Raw genomic sequence first — 23,453 nt, forward strand, 5'->3', positions numbered from 1 at the left:
TTAGTATATAATTATTCATATACAAGAAGTTATTCTTTGAATTGTTCTTAAGGTGAGAAAACATGATTGGCCAATCAGAACCTAAAGAAAAATATAAACGTGTGTGTGTGTGTGTTTTCTATGTATATGGTAAAAGATAGAAAGAAGAACCATTTTTTTGTTTTTTATAGATTTACTTCAAATTATATATTGGAACCAATGGACATTCAGCTTAAGGGGTAACATCACCAAATCACATCTGTAATATCCCTGGAAGAACAAAAAATATGGTGATACAATCCCTAATTTTTGACTTGTGCAAAATATTTTCCCTAAGAAAAACGTTAACAATTTTCAATAAACATGTATGGATACATACTGCATTTGTGAGTGTTTTAAATTCACTCTTGCATGAGATGCAGCTTTATTTTACATGAATATTTTGTGGGAAAAAAACAACAAATTTAGTACATGATATAGCCATTGAAAGATATTTTTTTAGTAGTTTTGTAAATACAATATTTTGATGGTACAGTATGAAAACATAAATTTACCATAAATAAAATGCTTTATACGAGTACTGTATAAAAATATTATCCTCTTTCAGAAGAACTGTATAGTTATTTATATTTTGGTCAAGAGAATTGCCATACGAGATGTATATCTCATATCTGTAGCTGTGATATTTTATTAGTAGTGAGGGTGATGCACCACTGCTATGATTTTGTTGTCATCCACTTATTGCAAATAGCTGCTGATAGAGCATTTCAAGATTTTGGATATTGATATTCAAACTGAACTTTGTGTTTGCAGTATCAAAGGTCACAGCCACACATGAGAATAGCACAAGGATTTCCCAAGCCCATGTCATTTAGTACACTATACAAACACAAACATGCAAAAGAACTACAGAAAGAAATAACCAACAGAAGTGAAAAAACAAAAAAAAAAACAGGCCTTTATCAGACACTCAGATGCAGAAGAGCTCTGGATTGTTGAGGTCCACACCATTATTAAGCAGACCACTTTTGAACCACACAGATTAGTCAGATCTATGGAAATACATATTTAGTTTCTCCAACCATATGCAGCCACACGTTTCTAAATGATTCATTGCTTACTCAACCATCTGTTTTTGTTTACATATTCAACGATTCTCCTGTTATAGCTCTAAGTGTATCTGTATAGGCTTGTCACTTATAATCATATTGATTGACTTCATATATACACTGACTTAGCATCCATTCTATATATTCATAGATAGATAGAATATTAGAGAGATAGATAGATAGATAGATAAACAGACAGACAGAGATAGATAGATAGATAGATAGATAGATAGATAAACAGACAGAGATAGATAGATAGATAAACAGACAGAGATAGATAGATAGATAGATAGATAGATAGATAGATAGATAGATAGATAGATATTGGTTTCAAATTATGGCACAAAACTAGAAATTTTGGGGGAGGGGTTAAGTCGATTACACTGACCCCAGTGTGTAACTGGTACTTATCTTATTGACTCTGAAAAGATGAAAGGCACAACTCCATCTCAGTGGAATTTGAACTCAGAACTTAAAGACAGACAAAGTGCTGCTAAGCATTTTGTCCAGTAGGCTAATGATTCTGCCAACTTGCCATTACATATATGTGTGTGTGTGTGTGTGTGTTTGTGTGTCTGTGTTTCCCCACCACCACCACCACCACCACCATTGCTTGACAACCAATGTTGGTGTGTTTATGTCCCCATAACAGTTTGGCAAAAGAGACCAATAGTATAAGTACTAGGCTTACAAAGAGTAAGTCCTGGGGTCGATTTGTTCGACTAAAGGCGGTGCTCCAGCATGGCCACAGTCAAGTGACTGAAACAAATAAAAGAATTAAAAACATATATATATATAGTATTAGTACTTTATACATATGTATATATATATATATATATATATATATATATATAGTATTAGTACACACATATATATATATATAACATTAGTACTTTATATATATATATAGTATTAGTACTTATATATATATATGTATATATAGTATTAGTACTATCATCATCATCATTTAACGTCTGCTTTCCATGCTAGCATGGGTTGAACGATGTGACTAAGGACTGGCAAGCCAGACGGCTGCACCAGGCTCCAATCTGATCTGGCAGAGTTTCTACAGCTGGATGCCCTTCCTAACGCCAACCACTCCAAGAGTGTAGTGGGTGCTTTTATGTGCCACTGGCACGAGGGCCAGTCACACGGTACTGGCAACAGCCACGCTCAAAAAGGTATTTTTTACATGCCATCTGCACAGGAGCCAGTCCAGCGGCACTGGCAATGACCTCGCTCAAATGATTTTCTAACATGCCACCAGCACAAGTGCTAGAAGGCAATGCTGGTAACGATTACACTCAAATGGTGCTATTTACGGGCCACTAGCACAGAAGCCAGACAGCTGCTCTGGCAATGAACACGCTCGACAGTGCTGTTAGTGCTCCACTGGCGCAGGTGCCAGTCATCGAGTATGGTTCAATTACGATTTTGATTTCACTTGCCCCACCAGTTCTTCGCAAGCGGAGTTTAGTGTCCAATGAAGGAGAGGTTGGCATGGGTGCCAGTCGTCGGATTCAGTTCGATTTCGATTTCAGATATCAAATTTCAAATTCCAAATTCACTTGCCTCAACAGGTCTTTGCAAGCAGGGTTTTTAGTGTCCAATGAAGTAAAGATATGAATAAGTGAGCTGGCTACACTTCTGGTAGAGGTCACAGATTATGCTCCCTCTTGCCTTGCCGGGTCTTCTCACGTACTGCATATTTCCAAAGGTCCCAGTCACTAGTCATTGCCTCCAGTTGTCCTCTAAGTTATATGTCCCCAACTCTTCCACGCTTTCTTCAGAAGCTTCCATTAGCAAATCTCTAAATTTTTGTCTGTTTGCTGGGTCTTTGAGCTTCCATAGTCTTCTTTTCCAGATTGGTTTATTTCTCCGGGTCTTTCTGGCTCTAATTCTGAAGTCACTGACTAGTAACCTATCTTAGTTTGTACACTCTTCACCTGGGAAAGACTTTGTATTTTTAAGCATCCATCTATCTCGTTTCCTGGTGAGGAGGCAGTCAATCTGTCTGATGTGCTCACCAGACTGATAAGTGATTAAGTGGCTGGCTGGTATTTTGAAGTTAGTGTTGCAGATCATGAGATCATTTGCATCACAGAACTCCAGCAGCCTTATTCCCTCCTCATTTTTAGGTCCAAAACCATAGCTCCCATGCACTCCCTAGAATCCAGGGGGGTGCTGTCCAACATGTCCATTGAAGTCACCAGCCACAATAATAAAGTCTCTGTCATATATATATATATATATATATATATATATATAGATATATATATATATATATAGATATATATATATTTTCTTTGTTTCTAAGTGAAGTTTTATAAAAACAATTTAACATGGAACTGAGGGAATAGCCAATACTTTTTAGTCAAGAACATATTTGTTCATTTTTACAAGGAAGAGGATGACAGTAATTTCAGAGTTTCAGCTTAATTAGCCATCATATGACAGGTCAGCTGTAACTTTGAAGTCATCAATTTTTTACTTTTTTCTTGCGTACACACACACACACACACACACACACACACACACACGATGGTTGTCAACTCCTTATGCATAGTCTGACCAGGTCTGATGTGGCTTTTTAAACCAGACATTATATTGAAGAGACACCCACATAGATTGCATATCTGCTTCGGACCACCAAGAACTGCAGTTAAGTTCTGATCTTTGTGGATCTTAAAATGTCTTTTGAGGCCTCTGTTCGATTTGCAGACCTTATGGCATTGAAAGGGGTGCACAGACATACAGGGAGAATAGTTGGTGGAGGTTCGTTTTTCATATACTTACATACATTTAAACACACACACACATGCTCTCATATGCTCACACATACACATTGACACACTACTTTATACAGACTCTAATAAATGGCTGTTAATGTCAACTGAGAATTGGTGTACTGTCAAAATTAGTTTTTCAGAGAATCATCAAAATTGTTATAACTACTTGTGTATATTAATCAAAAATTGGACAAGGTCTACTTCATCTCGTTAAAAGGACATCATCCACTGATGTAATTAAGGTTAATAACATAAAACATAAATAAAATAAAATGAATGAAAACAAAAAACAACAAAGAAAAGATGTTTAAAATTCAGTCATGTATCACAGTTTAAAACGTAAATTTATCTTCAAAAACAGACATTGCACGTCACAAAGTAAAATCAAACACCATGTTTATGCATGTGTATGTATATATATATATACGTATATGTATGTATATACATATTTATGCATATGTATGTATATACATATATATATATTTATGCATATGTATGTATATACATATATATATTTATGCATATGTATGTATATACATATATATATTTATGCATATGTATATATATATATATATTTATGCATATGTATATATATATATATATATATATTTATGCATATCTATATATATATATATATATATATTATATATATATATATATATATATATATATATTTATGTATGTGTGTGTATATATATATGTCATCATCATATATTTACGTATGTGTATGTATATACATATATATATTTATTTATGTGTATGTGTATATATATATAAATATATTTATGTATGTGTATGTATATATATATGTATGTATGTATGTATGTATACATATCATAGCATAGGAAAGAGGGTTGATTAACTTAAAAACCCCCTAAAACTTTGATTCTTTTGTTTTTTACAACTTGGTTTCTGAGCTGTGAATATTCAATGTGAATTCCATTGATTTTAGTTTAATAATGAACTCGGAAAAGAGGATTTATGTAACTTCTTTTACAAAGTCTTTGTACTTCGAATGAATTGTTGCTCCCAGCTTCAGTTGTTAGTCAGACTTATTCTGACATGCGATTCTGATTATTGCAAATATTATCAAACATGATCAATATGTCACTTATCCTAAAATACGTCTGAGTGTGTGTGCGAGAGAGAGAGAGATAGAAAGAGGGATAGAGAGAGAGTGGAAGAGAGAAGAAGAAGAAAGAGATAAAGAGAGTGAGAGAGAGAGAAAGAGAGAAGAAAGAGAGAGAGGGTGTGTGTGTGTGCTTGAACATGAAAGAGTGAGAGATAGAGAATGACAATAGGAATTAGCATGTGTGTGTGTGTGTCAGAGAGAGAGAGAGAGAGAGTGTGAGAAAGAGAGGGAGAGTGTGTGTATGAGTGAGGGAGAGAGGGAAAGACAGACAGAGAGACAGACAGGGCAAATAAGTGTGTGTGTGTGTTTCTCTTTTAAATGTCTATTGATTAAGTTAATTATCATCTCCGTATATTAAGTGATATCAACTGACCACTTTATCACATAAATGATATCTATATCGTGAAGTATATTTGCCACCTAAATGTGACTAACCCTTAAGGGTTGATGCTACTGTAGCTTGTAGCCCCAGGAAGACACCTCCTCCAGCTGGCTATTGATACATTATCTGTGTCCTGTCAGTTTTTGCTCAGAGATTTATTATTGATATCATTTATGTGATTGTGATAGATCAGCATTTCTCTCCTCCTCCTCCTCTTGAGATCTCTAACTATTCCTACTGTGGTAGGAGGATAGCAATGAATGCATTGCTGTGTGTGTGTGTGTGTGTGTGTGTGTGTGTGCCAAAGAGAATATGAATTTTATAGACTTAACAATGAACAAGAAACATGGTTCAATAATCAATTAATGTATTCCCAGATTAATTAACATAGTATGCTCAACTTAATGAATGCTCAATTTAATGAATGCTCATCTTAATGAATGCTCAACTTAATGAATGCTCATCTTAATGAATGCTCATCTAAATGAATGCTCAACTTAATGAATGCTTAAGTTAATGAATGCTCAAGTTAACGAATGTTCATCTTAATTTTCCTCTGGTAATATTTACTGCTTATTTCTTTGCATTTTTTGACTATTTTTTTCTTTTAATATTTAGAGATGGACAATGGCCAAGTATTTTATGATAAATAAATGTTTTATCACTTAAGAATTTAGTCCTATTAAAAAGATGTTACTTTAGCTTAGATATAAATAGAGAAGAGTGAGGAGACGGGAACAGACTATAAAATCATGGCCATACAATACTTTAGGACTCATCTTCGTGGAATGTTTTCAATATCTTGGTAATCATACATGTCACTAGGAACCAAATCCTGAATATTGTTGCCTTTGTCACTATCAGATGATTGTTTTCTCAAAATGGTGGGTTGAAAGTGCACAGTTAACTTTACATGAGAATGGTATTTTGTGATTGGTTGGGTATTTAGAAATGAATTTTTCCAACCTTTCTTTTTCCATTTTCTATGCTTTGTCTGTGGCTTAGATTTTGCGTAAGGGTAAATGTCAATATAAACATCGTTGCTCACAGACTTTTCAAGATTGTTATTAGAATTGATTGCATGGAACGGTTTGGATTTCTGCCTGTCCTCTCTCTCAGGCTTTGAATCCTTTACTTCATCAACAAAGGCAGAACGTGAAATCTTTTGGTTATTACCTGGTCTATAATCTTCTGGATTAATACCAGAGGCAGAGTTAGAGTCAAGATCATCACCAGAAGCAGAGTTAGAATCAAAGTCATCCTCATCATCATCAGAAGAAGAGCTGGGGTTGAGATTATCCCCAGAGGCAGAACTATAATCTGTATCATCAACAAGCGTTAAACTAGATGCTGAACTACTAGGTGGGGATTTTCTAGGGTCAGGTTTCCTGTATGGATTATGAATTACGGAATAACTCGATCCTGATTTATTCCTATGAGCAGGAATAGAGTTATTGAGTACAGATATTGATGCTGAAGTAGTTGTAGGAGAAATTAATGTGGAATTTTGGTTACTTTCAGGAGATTTAATAGAATTATCTGAAACCGAATTGGAACCTGGTTTTTCACCTTTCAGGGAAGAGATACCTGCATATCCACCTGATGGAGAAGGAGTATCTGGGTAATATCCAGAACCATAGTTGGAGTGTAGATTTTCTCCAGATGCAGAACTGGAATCCATATCCTCACCAGAGGCAGAATTAGAATCCATATCCATACCAGAGGCTGAATTTGTGTCCATATCATCTCCAGATGCAGATCTCAAGTCAGTATAAGCTTTGGATCTTGAAGAAGATGATGCAATATTTTGGGTGACTGAAGCAGAATAATCATCAATGTTAAGTGTAGTGTTTGTGTTTAAAGAACCTTCTGGAGTGAAAGTAATATGTGGTGAGACTCCAGAAGTTCGGTGATTTAGAACAGAACTATGCAGGAGAGAACTACTTAAAGCTGAAGTAAGACGTGGTGCTGCTAAAGTGGTAGAAGAAGAATCTAGAAATGTTTTTGGAGAAAAACTAAAAAGTTTGTAACTACTTTGTATTGGTGTGGAGTATGAACTTGTAACAGGGGTGTGAGTTGAACTAGGGAATATTTTAGGGGGTACTGTTGATGTGATGTCACTGTTTATGACAGATGGAGGATGTGGGGTTGTAACAGAAAGGAATTTATACATTGTAGAAGATTTTATAGGGTGAGAAGTAGAACTTGAAGATATTTTGGCTTCATGAAGATTTTCATAACTTAATGATCTAACATGTGATTCTGTGGATCTTTCTAAGGAAGTGGTAACTTTAGTGAGAAATTTTGATCTTAAATTAGGTTCAGTATCAGAACTAGATTTCAGCTCTTCCTTAGAACCAGAACTAGACTTCAAGTCATCTTCAGAATCAGTACTAGATTCCAGGTCATCCCCTGAATCAGAGCTAGATTCCTGGTCCTCCTCAGTGTCAGAGCTTGATTCTAGATCATTCCCAGAGGAAGAACTATGGTCTAAATCTTTTTCAGAAATTCTGGATGTGACTTCCCTGTTTATAACAGATGCAGGATGTGGAGTTGTAACAGAAAGGAACTTATATGTTGTGGGAGATTTTGTTGATTGAAAAGTTGAGCTTGAAGGTATTTGGGTTTCACGAAGATTTCCATAACTGGAACTAGAACCAGACTTAAGCCATGAAATGTAACTAGAATGAAGATGAATCGTTGATGATCTAACATGGGATTCTGTGGCTCTTTCTGAGGAAGTGGTAACTTTAGTAGGAAATTTTGATCTTAAATTAGGTTCAGTGTCAGAACTTGGTTTCAGCTCTTCTCTGGAACCAGAACCAGACTTCAAGTCATCCTCAGACTCAGTACTTGATTCCAGGTCATCCTCTGAATCAGTGCTAGATTCCAGGTCATCTCTTGAATCAGAGCTAGATTCCTGGTCCTCTTCAGAGCCAGAGCTTGATTCTAGATCATTCCCAGAGGAAGAACTAGGGTCGAAATCTTTTTCAGAAATTCTGGATGTGACTTCCCTGTTTATAACAGATGTAGGATGTGGAGTTGTAAGAGAAAAGAATTTATGTGTTGTGGGAGATTTTGTTGATTGAGAAGTTGAGCTTGAAGGCATTCTGGCTTCATGATGATTGTCATAACTTGAGCTTGAACCAGACTTATGCCGTGAAATATAACCAGAATGAAGCTGAATCATTGATGATCTAACAGAGGATTCCGTGGCTCTTTCTGAGGAAGTGGTAACTTTAGTAGGAAATTTTGATTTAAAATTATTTCTATTGTCAGTAATAAACTCTAGGTCATGTCCAGTGTTAGAAGTAAACTTCAACTGATTTCCAGACCCAGATTGAGATTTCAAGTCATCCTCATTGTCAGAGCTTGATTCTAAATCATCATCTACTGAAGAACTAGACTCTGAATCATCTTCAGTGCTAGAGCTAGATTCCATTTTATCATCAGATCCCAAATGAGATGGTGAACTTGTTGTTTCAACCAAAACAGATTTACTGTTGACATAAACTCTAGAAGCTGTGTTAATATAATCACTGACAGCCGAAGAATAATGAGAAACACTATTAATTGATTGATGTGATACAGAACTAGTCATTAGGTAACTATTTGCTACTGGAGTAGGGTTGGTTATTGTAGATAAGATTGTTGATGTAGGTTCACTGTTTATAACAGAAGTGGGATGAAGAGTTGTAAGAGAAAGAAATTCATATTTTGTGGGAGATTTTGTAGAATGAGAAGAGAGTGAAGTTATTCTGGATTCTGGATAATTTACAGACATTGAACTGGAGAGAATAACATCTCCAGAGACAGAACTGTGACCATAATTATATTTAGAGATAGAATTGGAATGAAGATAGTTCCCTGATGACCTAATGAGTGTTTCTGAGAATCTTTTGGAGGGAATAACAAGTGTTGTTTCGGTGTGTGACTGCAGATTATCTCTAGAGTTAGAGCTAGACTTCAGATTATCCCCAGAATTAGTACTAGACTCCAAGTCATCCTCAGAGTCAGAGCTTGATTCTAGATCGTCCCCAGAGGAAGAGCTAGACTCTGTATCATCTTCAGTGCTAGAGCTAGATTCTTCTATATCATCAAATTCCAAATGTGATGGTGAACTAGTTGTTTCAACAGAAACAGATTTACTGTTGATATAAACACTCAGTGTGTTAATATAATTACGAATGACTGAAGAATAATGAGTAACACTATTAATTGATTGATGTAATGTAGAATTAGCAATGTGGTAACTATTTGAAACTGGGGTAGGTTTGGGTATTTTAGGTGGTATTGTTGATGTGATGTCACTGTTTATAACAGATGTAGAGTGTGGAATTGTAACAGAAAGGAATTTATATGTTGCAGAAGATTTTATAGAATGAGAAGTTGATATTGAAGGTATTTTGCTTTCATGAAGATTTCCATAACTGGAACTAGAACCAGACTTATGCCGTGAAATATAACCAGAATGAAGATGAATCATTGATGATCTAACATGGGATTCTGTGGCTCTTTCTGAGGAAGTGGAAACTTTAGTAGGAAATTTTGATCTTAAATTAGGTTCAGTATCAGAACTAGATTTCAGCTCTTCTCTGGAACCAGAACCAGACTTCAAGTCATCCTCAGACTCAGTACTTGATTCCAGGTCATCTTCAGTGTCAGAACTGGATTCCAAGTCATCACCAGATGAAGAACTAGACTCCAAACGACCTGCAGTGGTTGTTGATATGATATCATTGTTTATAACAGTTGTAGGATGTGGAGTCGTAACAGAAAGGAATTTGTATATTGTAGGAGATTTTGTAGAGTGAGAAGTAGAACTTGAAATCATTTTAGCTTCAAGGAGATTTCCATAACTTAAACTGGAATCAGCTTTAAACTGTGAAATATAATTAAAACGAACATAAGTCATTGATGATGTTATGGGAGATTCTGAGTTACTTTCAAAGGAAGTTGTAACTTTAGAAGGAAGATTCGATTTGAAATTATTTCTACTGCCAGAACTAGACACCAGGTTATGTTCAGTTCTAGAATGAGACTTCAGATCATTGCCAGAACTAAACTCCAGATCATTGCCAGAACTAAATTTCAAGTCATCCTCAGAGTCAGTGCTAGATTCCAGGTCATCTTCAGTGTCAGAACTGGATTCCAAGTCATCTCCAGATGAAGAACTAGACTCTGAATCATCTCCAATGCTAGAGCTAGATTCTGTTTTATCATCAGATTCTTGAGATTTAATATTGGTAAAGAGATTAGACGTTGTATTAATATAATTACGAATGACTGAAGAATAATGAGTAACACTACTAATTGATTGATGTAATGTAGAATTAGCAATGTGGTAACTATTTGAAACTGGGGTAGGTTTGGGTATTTTAGGTGGTATTGTTGATGTGATGTCACTGTTTATAACAGATGTAGGGTGTGGAATTGTAACAGAAAGGAATTTATATGTTGCAGAAGATTTTATAGAATGAGAAGTTGATATTGAAGGTATTTTGCTTTCATGAAGATTTCCATAACTGGAACTAGAACCAGACTTAAGCCGTGAAATATAACTAGAATGAAGATGAATCATTGATGATCTAACATGGGATTCTGTGGCTCTTTCTGAGGAAGTGGTAACTTTAGTAGGAAATTTTGATCTTAAATTAGGTTCAGTATCAGAACTAGATTTCAGCTCTTCTCTGGAACCAGAACCAGACTTCAAGTCATCCTCAGACTCAGTACTTGATTCCAGGTCATCCTCTGAATCAGTGCTAGATTCCAGGTCATCCCTTGAATCAGAGCTAGATTCCTGGTCCTCTTCAGTGCCAGAGCTTGATTCTAGATCATTCCCAGAGGAAGAACTAGAGTCGAAATCTTTTTCAGAAATTCTGGATGTGACTTCCCTGTTTATAACAGATGTAGGATGTGGAGTTGTAAGAGAAAAGAATTTATGTGTTGTGGGAGATTTTGTTGATTGAGAAGTTGAGCTTGAAGGCATTCTGGCTTCATGATGATTGTCATAACTTGAGCTTGAACCAGACTTAAGCCGTGAAATATAACCAGAATGAAGCTGAATCATTGATAATATAACAGGGGATTCTGTGGCTCTTTCTGAAGAAGTGGTAACTTTTGATTTTAAATTAGGTTCAGTGTCAGAACTAGATTTCAGCTCTTCTCTGGAACCAGAACGGGACTTGAAGTCATCCTCAGACTCAGTACTTGATTCCAGGTCATCCTCTGAATCAGTGCTAGATTCCAGGTCATCTCTTGAATCAGAGCTAGATTCCTGGTCCTCTTCAGTGCCAGAGCTTGATTCTAGATCATTCCCAGAGGAAGAACTAGGGTCGAAATCTTTTTTAGAAATTCTGGATGTGACTTCCCTGTTTATAACAGATGCAGGATGTGGAGTTGTAAGAGAAAAGAATTTATGTGTTGTGGGAGATTTTGTTGATTGAGAAGTTGAGCTTGAAGAAGGCATTCTGACTTCACGATGATTGTCATAACTTGAGCTTGAACCAGACTTAAGCCGTGAAATATAACCAGAATGAAGCTGAATCATTGATGATCTAACAGCGGATTCCGTGGCTCTTTCTGAGGAAGTGGTAACTTTAGTAGGAAATTTTGATTTAAAATTATTTCTATTGTCAGTAATAAACTCTAGGTCATGTCCAGTGTGAGAAGTAAACTTCAACTGATTTCCAGACCCAGATTGAGATTTCAAGTCATCCTCATTGTCAGAGCTTGATTCTAAATCATCATCTACTGAAGAACTAGACTCTGAATCATCTTCAGTGCTAGAGCTAGATTCCATTTTATCATCAGATCCCAAATGAGATGGTGAACTTGTTGTTTCAACCAAAACAGATTTACTGTTGACATAAACTCTAGAAGCTGTGTTAATATAATCACTGACAGCCGAAGAATAATGAGAAACACTATTAATTGATTGATGTGATACAGAACTAGTCATTAGGTAACTATTTGCTACTGGAGTAGGGTTGGTTATTGTAGATAAGATTGTTGATGTAGGTTCACTGTTTATAACAGAAGTGGGATGAAGAGTTGTAAGAGAAAGAAATTTATATTTTGTGGGAGATTTTGTAGAATGAGAAGAGAGTGAAGTTATTCTGGATTCTGGATAATTTACAGACATTGAACTGGAGAGAATAACATCTCCAGAGACAGAACTGGGACCATAATTATATTTAGAGATAGAATTGGAATGAAGATAGTTCCCTGATGACCTAATGAGTGTTTCTGAGAATCTTTTGGAGGGAATAACAAGTGTTGTTTCGGTGTGTGACTGCAGATTATCTCTAGAGTTAGAGCTAGACTTCAGATTATCCCCAGAATTAGTACTAGACTCCAAGTCATCCTCAGAGTCAGAGCTTGATTCTAGATCGTCACCAGAGGAAGAGCTAGACTCTGTATCATCTTCAGTGCTAGAGCTAGATTCTTCTATATCATCAAATTCCAAATGTGATGGTGAACTAGTTGTTTCAACAGAAACAGATTTACTGTTGATATAAACACTCAGTGTGTTAATATAATTACGAATGACTGAAGAATAATGAGTAACACTATTAATTGATTGATGTAATGTAGAATTAGCAATGTGGTAACTATTTGAAACTGGGGTAGGTTTGGGTATTTTAGGTGGTATTGTTGATGTGATGTCACTGTTTATAACAGATGTAGGGTGTGGAATTGTAACAGAAAGGAATTTATATGTTGCAGAAGATTTTATAGAATGAGAATTTGATATTGAAGGTATTTTGCTTTCATGAAGATTTCCATAACTGGATCTAGAACCAGACTTATGCCGTGAAATATAACCAGAATGAAGATGAATCATTGATGATCTAACATGGGATTCTGTGGCTCTTTCTGAGGAAGTGGTAACTTTAGTAGGAAATTTTGATCTTAAATTAGGTTCACTATCAGAACTAGATTTCAGCTCTTCTCTGGAACCAGAACCAGACTTCAAGTCATCCTCAGACTCAGTACTTGATTCCAGGTCATCCTCTGAATCAGAGCTAGATTCCTGGTCCGCTTCAGTGCCAGAGCTTGATTCTAGATCATTCCCAGAGGAAGAACTAGGGTCTAAATCTTTTTCAGAAATTCTGGATGTGACTTCCCTGTTTATAACAGATGTAGGATGTGGAGTTGTAAGAGAAAATAATTTATGTGTTGTGGGAGATTTTGTTGATTGAGAAGTTGAGCTTGAAGGCATTCTGACTTCACGATGATTGTCATAACTTGAGCTTGAACCAGACTTAAGCCGTGAAATATAACCAGAATGAAGCTGAATCATTGATGATCTAACAGGGGATTCTGTGGCTCTTTCTGAAGAAGTGGTAACTTTTGATTTTAAATTAGGTTCAGTGTCAGAACTAGATTTCAGCTCTTCTCTGGAACCAGAACTAGACTTGAAGTCATCCTCAGACTCAGTACTTGATTCCAGGTCATCTCTTGAATCAGAGCTAGATTCCTGGTCCTCTTCAGTGCCAGAGCTTGATTCTAGATCATTCCCAGAGGAAGAACTAGGGTCGAAATCTTTTTCAGAAATTCTGGATGTGACTTCCCTGTTTATAACAGATGTAGGATGTGGAGTTGTAAGAGAAAAGAATTTATGTGTTGTGGGAGATTTTGTTGATTGAGAAGTTGAGCTTGAAGGCATTCTGGCTTCATGATGATTGTCATAACTTGAGCTTGAACCAGACTTATGCCGTGAAATATAACCAGAATGAAGCTGAATCATTGATGATCTAACAGAGGATTCCGTGGCTCTTTCTGAGGAAGTGGTAACTTTAGTAGGAAATTTTGATTTAAAATTATTTCTATTGTCAGTAATAAACTCTAGGTCATGTCCAGTGTTAGAAGTAAACTTCAACTGATTTCCAGACCCAGATTGAGATTTCAAGTCATCCTCATTGTCAGAGCTTGATTCTAAATCATCATCTACTGAAGAACTAGACTCTGAATCATCTTCAGTGCTAGAGCTAGATTCCATTTTATCATCAGATCCCAAATGAGATGGTGAACTTGTTGTTTCAACCAAAACAGATTTACTGTTGACATAAACTCTAGAAGCTGTGTTAATATAATCACTGACAGCCGAAGAATAATGAGAAACACTATTAATTGATTGATGTGATACAGAACTAGTCATTAGGTAACTATTTGCTACTGGAGTAGGGTTGGTTATTGTAGATAAGATTGTTGATGTAGGTTCACTGTTTATAACAGAAGTGGGATGAAGAGTTGTAAGAGAAAGAAATTCATATTTTGTGGGAGATTTTGTAGAATGAGAAGAGAGTGAAGTTATTCTGGATTCTGGATAATTTACAGACATTGAACTGGAGAGAATAACATCTCCAGAGACAGAACTGTGACCATAATTATATTTAGAGATAGAATTGGAATGAAGATAGTTCCCTGATGACCTAATGAGTGTTGCTGAGAATCTTTTGGAGGGAATAACAAGTGTTGTTTCGGTGTGTGACTGCAGATTATCTCTAGAGTTAGAGCTAGACTTCAGATTATCCCCAGAATTAGTACTAGACTCCAAGTCATCCTCAGAGTCAGAGCTTGATTCTAGATCGTTCCCAGAGGGAGAGCTAGACTCTGTATCATCTTCAGTGCTAGAGCTAGATTCTTCTATATCATCAAATTCCAAATGTGATGGTGAACTAGTTGTTTCAACAGAAACAGATTTACTGTTGATATAAACACTCGGTGTGTTAATATAATTACGAATGACTGAAGAATAATGAGTAGCACTATTAATTGATTGCTGTAATGTAGAACTAGCAATGTGGTAACTATTTGAAACTGGGGTAGGTTTGGGTATTTTAGGTGGTATTGTTGATGTGATGTCACTGTTTATAACAGATGTAGGGTGTGGAATTGTAACAGAAAGGAATTTATATGTTGCAGAAGATTTTATAGAATGAGAATTTGATATTGAAGGTATTTTGCTTTCATGAAGATTTCCATAACTAGAACTAGAACCAGACTTATGCCGTGAAATATAACCAGAATGAAGATGAATCATTGATGATCTAACATGGGATTCTGTGGCTCTTTCTGAGGAAGTGGTAACTTTAGTAGGAAATTTTGATCTTAAATTAGGTTCAGTGTCAGAACTTGGTTTCAGCTCTTCTCTGGAACCAGAACCAGACTTCAAGTCATCCTCAGACTCAGTACTTGATTCCAGGTTATCCTCTGAATCAGTGCTAGATTCCAGGTCATCCCTTGAATCAGAGCTAGATTCCTGGTCCTCTTCAGTGTCAGAGCTTAATTCTAGATCATTCCCAGAGGAAGAACTAGGGTCGAAATCTTTTTCAGAAATTCTGGATGTGACTTCCCTGTTTATAACAGATGCAGGATGTGGAGTTGTAAGAGAAAAGAATTTACGTGTTGTGGGAGATTTTGTTGATTGAGAAGTTGATATTGAAGGTATTTTGGTTTCTGGATAATTTAAAGACATTGAACTGGAAGCAAGGTATGAGACGGAACTGGATTGAGTGTGAAATCCGGGAGCTGAAGATAAGCCAGAGTAGTCTTTATTTACTGAGCTAGAGTGAAGATGATCTTTGGAAACTGAGATGGATTGAATAGAATTTGCAGAGGTTGAACCAGACTCAAGATTATCTCCAGATGTTGAACCAGAATCAAGATTATCTCCAGATGTTGAACCAGATTCAAGATCATCTACAGAGGATGAACTAGAGTCAGGATCATCTTCAGAATCTGAATTTGAGTCAAGATTATCTCTAGAACCTGATCTAGAATCAAAGGCATTCTGAGTGGATGTGGTTGAATCTAAAGGGGTGTGAGTGGTTAATATTGAGTGTAGATAATTTTGAAATGGTGATGTAGAATTTAAGTAGTTGTGAAAAGGTAAAGTAGATTCTTGATAATTTGCTGGTGTTAAAGTTGTGTGTTTATAATTAGGAATGGTTGAAATGGTATCTGTATGATTGTGATGTTTAGAATTAGAATCTGTGGTACCCGTAGAAACTAATTTAATTTTTGTTGATTTCATTGGTTCACCAAGAACTGAAGAATTTTGCTCTTTTTCATGACCATTTATGACATCTGAAGTAGACTCTCCTTTTATACTATCAAATCTCTCAAATTCTTTTTCTACATATATATCACTATTTGATGATGGAAGTTTAACGGCAGGCATATATTCATCTTCTGCATCTTCTGAGGTCCCAAACTCATTAGGACTGTTACCAAGCTGCTTTGAAGTCTCCACTTCATTATCCTCCAATCCAATAAATGTACATGTAAAGCCAGAGGGATCTAAACACTCTGCTGAGCCATGCTCATCATAATTGTCCCCTGAACTATGAAGCCACTCACCAGATATGTTGTAAGGAACATCAGTTTTGTTGTATGTCAGTTGGGGTTCACAAAGTTCAGGGTTGCCACGCCTGTGAAGAGAAGAAAAGAAAGCAATTTTGTCAAAATATTAAACAGCATCAAAAGACAAATTTCAACTTTACGCCTACCCTGGATAGACATATTACTATTGAGCTAACGATGGTGGGTCTGTTCAGCCAGTGGTCGTCAAACTATCTGTAATGGTATACTAGTGTGCTCCAAAAGGTGTTTAGCTTTGTTGTAGACTTTTAAAACCCTGAATCAAGGCTTTAGAAAATTCATTCTGATATGGATTATCTATGGATTATCTTGAAAAATATATTTGTTTATTCTTTCATTCTTTTACTTGTTTCAGTCATTTGACTGCAGCCATGCTGGAGCACTGCCTTAAATAGTGTTAGTCGAATAATTTTGGTTATTCCTGAGCAGTTTTAAGACTTCACTGTATCTTTTGTTCATTAGAAGTTTCCTTCACTTACTGCAACTCTCAGATTGCAAAAATATTACTTCCAATGTTTAAACATAAAACTGTCTCACAAGATATAATTCTTCTACCAATGAACAACATTCAGTTCTTAGACTTTCAGAAATTGCAACAGGAACTCAAAAAAAAAAAAAAAAAAAAAGAAAAAGGGTCTATTGAAATAGGCTGATTTTACCTGAATGGATCAACTAACTTGTAAATGCTACCAGACGGTACAGTGGCGCTAGCAATGTTGGTGCTCAATATATAAATTTCACCTGGAGGAAAGACAGATTATTGTAAATATGACATTGTAACTGTGTTGATTAATGGTTATTATTGGAAGCAATAAAGCAGTTCTGAATACAAAAGGGAAAAGAGAAAGAAGATAGAAGAGGAGGCAGAAGGGGGGATGCAGAGGGGGCGGATGCAGAGGGGGCGGATGCAGAGGGGGAGGACAATGATGATTATGACAATTGTGATGGAAATGAAGATGATGATAGTGGTGATGATGGAGTGGTGGAGTGGTGGCAGTGGGGATGGGGAGGGGGTAATTTTAGTGACGAGGATAGAGATTACGTTAACAACATTGATAACGGTCGTATATTATCTTTGGCGATTAATGATCTACAGCCATGAGCAATAATCAGTAAAATTATCTCATATCAAACATTAATAATTCTAAGATGAAAACCTCTTTTCTGTACACCTGCAATATTCATTCAGGTAGGCACAGTTCAGGAGCAGACAACCGATGATTCACCCGTTCAATATACAGAGTTGCACACACAAAGTGAGTATTCAGACGTCACCACTCATAAATGGAAGAATAACTACAAGTTACTGGTAAACATGTTCCTCAATGGTTGTTACGAAGGTCGGGTCTTATTCTTTTCTACTGTAGGCACAAGGCCCGAAATTTTGGGGGAGGGGGGCCAGTCGATTAGATCGCCCCCCCCCCCCCCCCGTACGCATCTGGTGCTTAATTTATCGTCTCCGAAAGGATGAAAGGCAAAGTCGATCTCGGCGGAATTTTGAACTCAGAACGTAAAGATAGACGAAATACGGTTAGGCTGTTCGCCTGGCGTGCTAACGTTTCTGCCAGCTCACCGCTGGGGTCTTATTGCTCAAGGGTGGTGGGGGTCACGTGATGGAAATAGTTGCAGGCTTATGGAGCAAAGATTCAAGGGAGACAACTCGGGCACGACCCATATTTATGAACATTCCTTATCAGGGGAGGTTACCGCGTGTGGCTTGTTTAGCTTGTAAGTCGTAACTTGACATGGGTTGTTTAACCGTTTGGTAAGTTTGCAAGGGAAAGGGTCCACTTGTGACAGAAATAGACGGTTGAAGACTTTGTTCAGCAAAGAAATGAAGGAAATTGAAGAACTTCCTCCACTCAGATTCCTACCTGAATTTTTAAAATGACGTTTTGCCTTCATGAGCGCAACTTTATATTAATCAACTATCCGGATTACTCCTTATTATAAGGATTAGCTCTTCTTCCACCTGGGCTTCTCTCACCGTAAACGATATTTAAGTGTCATATTTAGATGGCACGCATTTACAGGACTACACGGTTTTTTTAATCCCCCACTCCGCCCCTGTGCCTCTAAACCTCTTCGTCTTCATCCCTAACCTCACCTTCTCCATCTGATCCTGGTTCCCCTCGTCACGTTACTGCTAAACTAGGGTGCACTATTTGCCATCTGAATACTGATACGTACGTCACTGGCTAAAAATAAAGGGACCTATATAAGGGACATAACTCTAATGGGTTTAGGGATCAACCATGTTCTTTTTGTTCTGTTTATTTCCGGTTTCTCTTTCACCCATGAATCTCGTTCTTCTTTCATTTTTTTACAACTCTGAACCCATAAACCAGATGTAATATTTTCAGACCAAATCATATTTTTTCATTCAGCCATGTCCGATGAATGCTAATTTACCTCTCCGATTATCGAAGGTTATTTCCATGAAATGGTTTGGTAATATTTATTGGTTGTTATAAAACTATGATGATAATAATAATAATAATAATAATAATAATAATAATAATAATAATAATGATGATGATCCTTTCTACTGGAAGCACAAGGCCTCAAATTTGGGGGAAGGGATTAAGTCGATTACATCAACCCCAGTGCGTAACTGGTACTAATTTTATCGACTCTAGAAGGATGAAATGCAAAGTCGACCTCAGAACGTAATGGCAGACGAAATACCGCTAAGCATTTCGTCTGGTATGGTAACGATTCTGCCAGCTCGCCGCCTTAATAATAATAATAATAACAACAACAACAGCAACAATAATGTTTGACCTTAACCATTTGAGCATGTCCCTTAGTGGATGACGATATGTGCATCTCTGATCATGAGCAGAAGTAGTTGGGGAGAATCATAGCCATGTGTTGAGAGGAATTCTTTGGGGTTTGGATAATTCACTTCTGGAAACTTGGGTGTTTTGTTCATTATCCTTAAACAAATCTTATTCAGGGACCTTTTGAAAAGGATAGGCTACTTGACCTGAAGAAAATTCTGACAGGGCCCCATCTGCAAGGTCATGCACTGTTTCTCTTGATATGAGATCACCATGTCGCATACATATGGTTGTGATGCATATACCTGGCGTACCCTTATCAGATGGGTAATCATGATAGGTATACTGGGCTTTGTATATTTTACCCCAGTGTCACTTTGATGGCATGCACTGCTCTCTCACTCAATAATAATAATAGAATTTGATAAGCTCAGAAAATATAAAGATTTCCTAATCGAAATCGAAAAGATGTAGCATCTCAAGACGGTTACAATACCAGTGATTGTCAGAGCACTTGGAATGATCAAAAAAGGAACTGAAAATTATTTAAGAATGATCCCTGGTTTACCATCCATGCAAGAAGTGCAAAAGATTGTCTTAACTGGTAACTGATCACACGTATTGAGAAGATTATTGTCGCTGTGAATTTTCTCTCCCCACCCCCTTTTATTTTCTTTTTTGCTTTCTTATTTTTCATTTTTTCCTTTTTCTCTCTGTCTTTCTCTTTTTCTCTATCACATGACTTTGTAAATCAACAATCAACAACAACAACAACAACAACAACAACAATAATAATAATAATAATAATAATAATAATAATAATAATAATAATAATAATAATAATAATAACAACGTGAATACAAAAGACGCCATGACAATGTGGTAAGAATGATCCATTGGAAGCTCTGTGGAAATCACGGCCTACAAAGAGCAAAGACGTGGTATGAACAAACCCGAGAAGGAGTCACCGAGAATGAGAATTGCAGAGTGCGATCACCCGACCAGACACCGGAAACCGGACATTGTCGTGGTGAATAAAAAAGAAAGAACATGCATGACAACATATATGTATATGCGGATGCGCATATACGTATATGTGGAGAGATAGAGAGACAGAGAGAAGGTATTTAACAACAATATCAAGGCACAGTTGTTAATTAAAGAATTGGACTTACCATTCTGATCTTCCCCGAACGAGAGAATAAAAGGACTGTAAGATCCCTGCAAGCCATTGAAACAGACATCGTCTCCACACATGCGAATCTCTTTGTTCAACCAGATTTGTGATTCGTTGAATTGGTAAAGATAGAAGAGACGCCTACAGAGGAAGGGAGAGAGAGAAAGATGAGGCTCTCGGTATTACAATAATAACGGAGTTGAGACAGCAACAACAACAACAACAACAGTAAAAACAATAATACTGACAGACATACATAGGTGCAGGCGTGGCTTTGTGGCTGGAAGCTTACTTCCTAACCACATTGTTCTAGGTTCAGTCCCACAGCGTGACACCTTGGGCAAGTGCCTTCTACTATAGCCTCGGGACAACCAAAGCCTTGTGAGTGGTATTGGTAGACGGAAACTGAAAGAAGCCCATCTTGTATGTATATATATATATATATGCATTTGCGTGTCAGTGTTTGTCCCCCCACCATCCAATGTTGGTATGTTTACGTCCATGTAACCTAGCAGTTCGGCAAAAGAGACCGATAGAATAAGTACTAGGCTTACAAAGAATAAGTCCGGGAGTTGAGTTGTTCGACTAAAGGCGGTGCTCCAGCATGGCCACAGTCAAATGACTGAAACAAGTAAAAGAAAAAAAAGATCAGCAAGAATTACAACATTAATTGTAATTAATGTTGATAGTTTCGGGACGAGGTTAGAAATTTTAAGGGCTGCAGGTTTAGGGGATAACCCCGCCTCCAATATTCGACTGATTCTTAATCTTATCGATTCCCAGAGGAATGAAAAGCAAAGTGGATCTCAGTGGGATTCGAACTCAGACTATAAGCAGGAATGCTGCAACATTCAAATTGTTCAATCTCCAGGAATTGAAAGACTTGTACAACAACAACATGAATATCAATATCAGATCTTTGTGCTTTTCGTCACTGTCTACAATTTTATTTCAATTGTTTTCAAATTTGGTTTATGGATTAAGTTTTGTATACTAATTATGAAAATGAAATTAATTTTTCCTATAAATCCATAATTTAAAAAAGTTATTAGCCTTTAAAATTTGCAAAATTTGGGTATTTTAGCCAATCAGAATCTAGTATTTTACACATCACCGTGGCGAAAAACTCTGTCTCCGTAGTAACCAAAGATGCTGCGTATGCGCACAAGTAGCAGAAGGAGCTACAGGAAAGATAATCTTCTACTATAATAATACTCTTGTGTTTTTCTCCGTCACAACATATGAATGAGAAAAGAAGGGGTGATAGATGAATAGGGAAGGAAGGGGTGATGGAAAACTGGTGGGATGGTGAACATTCAACGCTGAAAAGAACAGTCAAACAGCGTTTCATCTCTGTGTGAGTATATGTGTGTATGTGTGTGCATGGACAAGGGAAGTATGTGAATGTAAGTGAACATTGACAAGTGTATTGTGATTTACCATCCATATTTATATATAAAATACTACAATAGCCGTCATTATTGACGGCATCGGGCCAGCTAGTTTAGTTTATAAAATTCTAGAGTGCATTGCAAACTTTCGTTCTTGAATTTTTATAACTCATAAATGTTTGTTTTAAACAATGTTTCGACTGTTATTTCTAGCAACTCCTGTTGGTTTGTTTGATCGTAACTTATAAATATTTAATTTGCTCGCGAATGTTTTAATGTTAACTTCATTCGTGTATATTTTAAGGTTTTGACTGTTATTTCTAGCAATGTTTTGACATGCTGATGACCCTCACCCCCTGCTGATAGAAAAGGCAGCGAACGCGCTGTTTTCTGATTGGCTGAAATTTCTGAAAATTATCAAACTTTGAACACCTGTAACATTTTTGCAAAACTTTTCTGGAATAAATGAATAACAAATTCGGATTCAGCGTCAAAAATTACATCTAATATGATACATTAAAAAAAATTTTTTTAAATAATTATAAACAGTAACGAAAACCAGAAAGATTCTCAATATCTTTGAGGAATTTCAACCATGTTTCGTGGTCTGCTACCACAACAGCTCCTTTATAGGATCCAGTTAGCTGAAGACATCATCAGGAGGAACCACGTCCGGTTTCGGTCCCTACTCCTCTACCGTTTTGACGTGGCGGGGCCACCCCCTTTCGGAGGTGTCTTCAGCTCTGGTGTTGGGTGCATGTCTTCTTTCACTGTTTGTGACTGTTCTAATTCAACTCACCCATTTGTAAAATCTCCGTAAATATAATATCCGTTGAGATTTGGATTTTCACAGCCGCGGTACACGTGACCTCCAGTTACAGACTTGCCCACAGAATGAGGGTATGAGAATATCGGTAATTCTTCAGGACCTGAAAAATAATGCAACTAGAATGAAAGAAAAAGAAAAAAAAGACAAAATAGATATTTACATTGAACAGACATATTTTGGGAGATAAATGTTGTAACTCTGCTGGAGGACAAAGAGGATTTATAGAAAAATTTAAGCTAGAATTTCTGAGGAATTTAAATGAATTTTTCCTATAAAAGCACAACAAAGTGTGTGAAAACATAGCTACGCAGGTCCACAAACTAGTTTTGACTTTCAAAAATACCACTATATTTATTTCACTTATGTAGATAATGCCCCTGGGCAAGTCATAAAAACCACCTTCATCAATAAAAGTAATAAGTTTCATGTTTAGCTGCAGAGTGCAGAAATAAATTATTTCTCTAGAGACGATATTACAGTAATCGCAAACTATG

General features: G+C 36.6%; 1 protein-coding gene across 1 annotated transcript in view; it reads right to left on the reverse strand.

The window, feature by feature from the left end:
- Nucleotides 1-152: 152 nt before the first annotated feature.
- LOC128248940 (HHIP-like protein 1) overlaps nucleotides 153-23,453 on the reverse strand; it is a 55,075-nt gene continuing 31,774 nt past the window's right edge. Inside the window, exons 5-9 of the mRNA XM_089359040.1 lie at nucleotides 22,930-23,059; nucleotides 20,738-20,880; nucleotides 17,439-17,520; nucleotides 16,759-16,829; nucleotides 153-249 (exon numbers count right to left, since the gene is read on the reverse strand). Of these exons, the coding sequence (XP_089215166.1) occupies nucleotides 233-249; nucleotides 16,759-16,829; nucleotides 17,439-17,520; nucleotides 20,738-20,880; nucleotides 22,930-23,059 (443 nt within the window). The 3' untranslated portion in view covers nucleotides 153-232. The remainder of the gene's footprint in view (nucleotides 250-16,758; nucleotides 16,830-17,438; nucleotides 17,521-20,737; nucleotides 20,881-22,929; nucleotides 23,060-23,453) is intronic.

The sequence above is a fragment of the Octopus bimaculoides genome, chromosome 10, assembly GCF_046866305.1.
Source record: "Octopus bimaculoides isolate indiv1 chromosome 10, ASM4686630v1, whole genome shotgun sequence".
Taxonomy (NCBI): domain Eukaryota; kingdom Metazoa; phylum Mollusca; class Cephalopoda; order Octopoda; family Octopodidae; genus Octopus; species Octopus bimaculoides.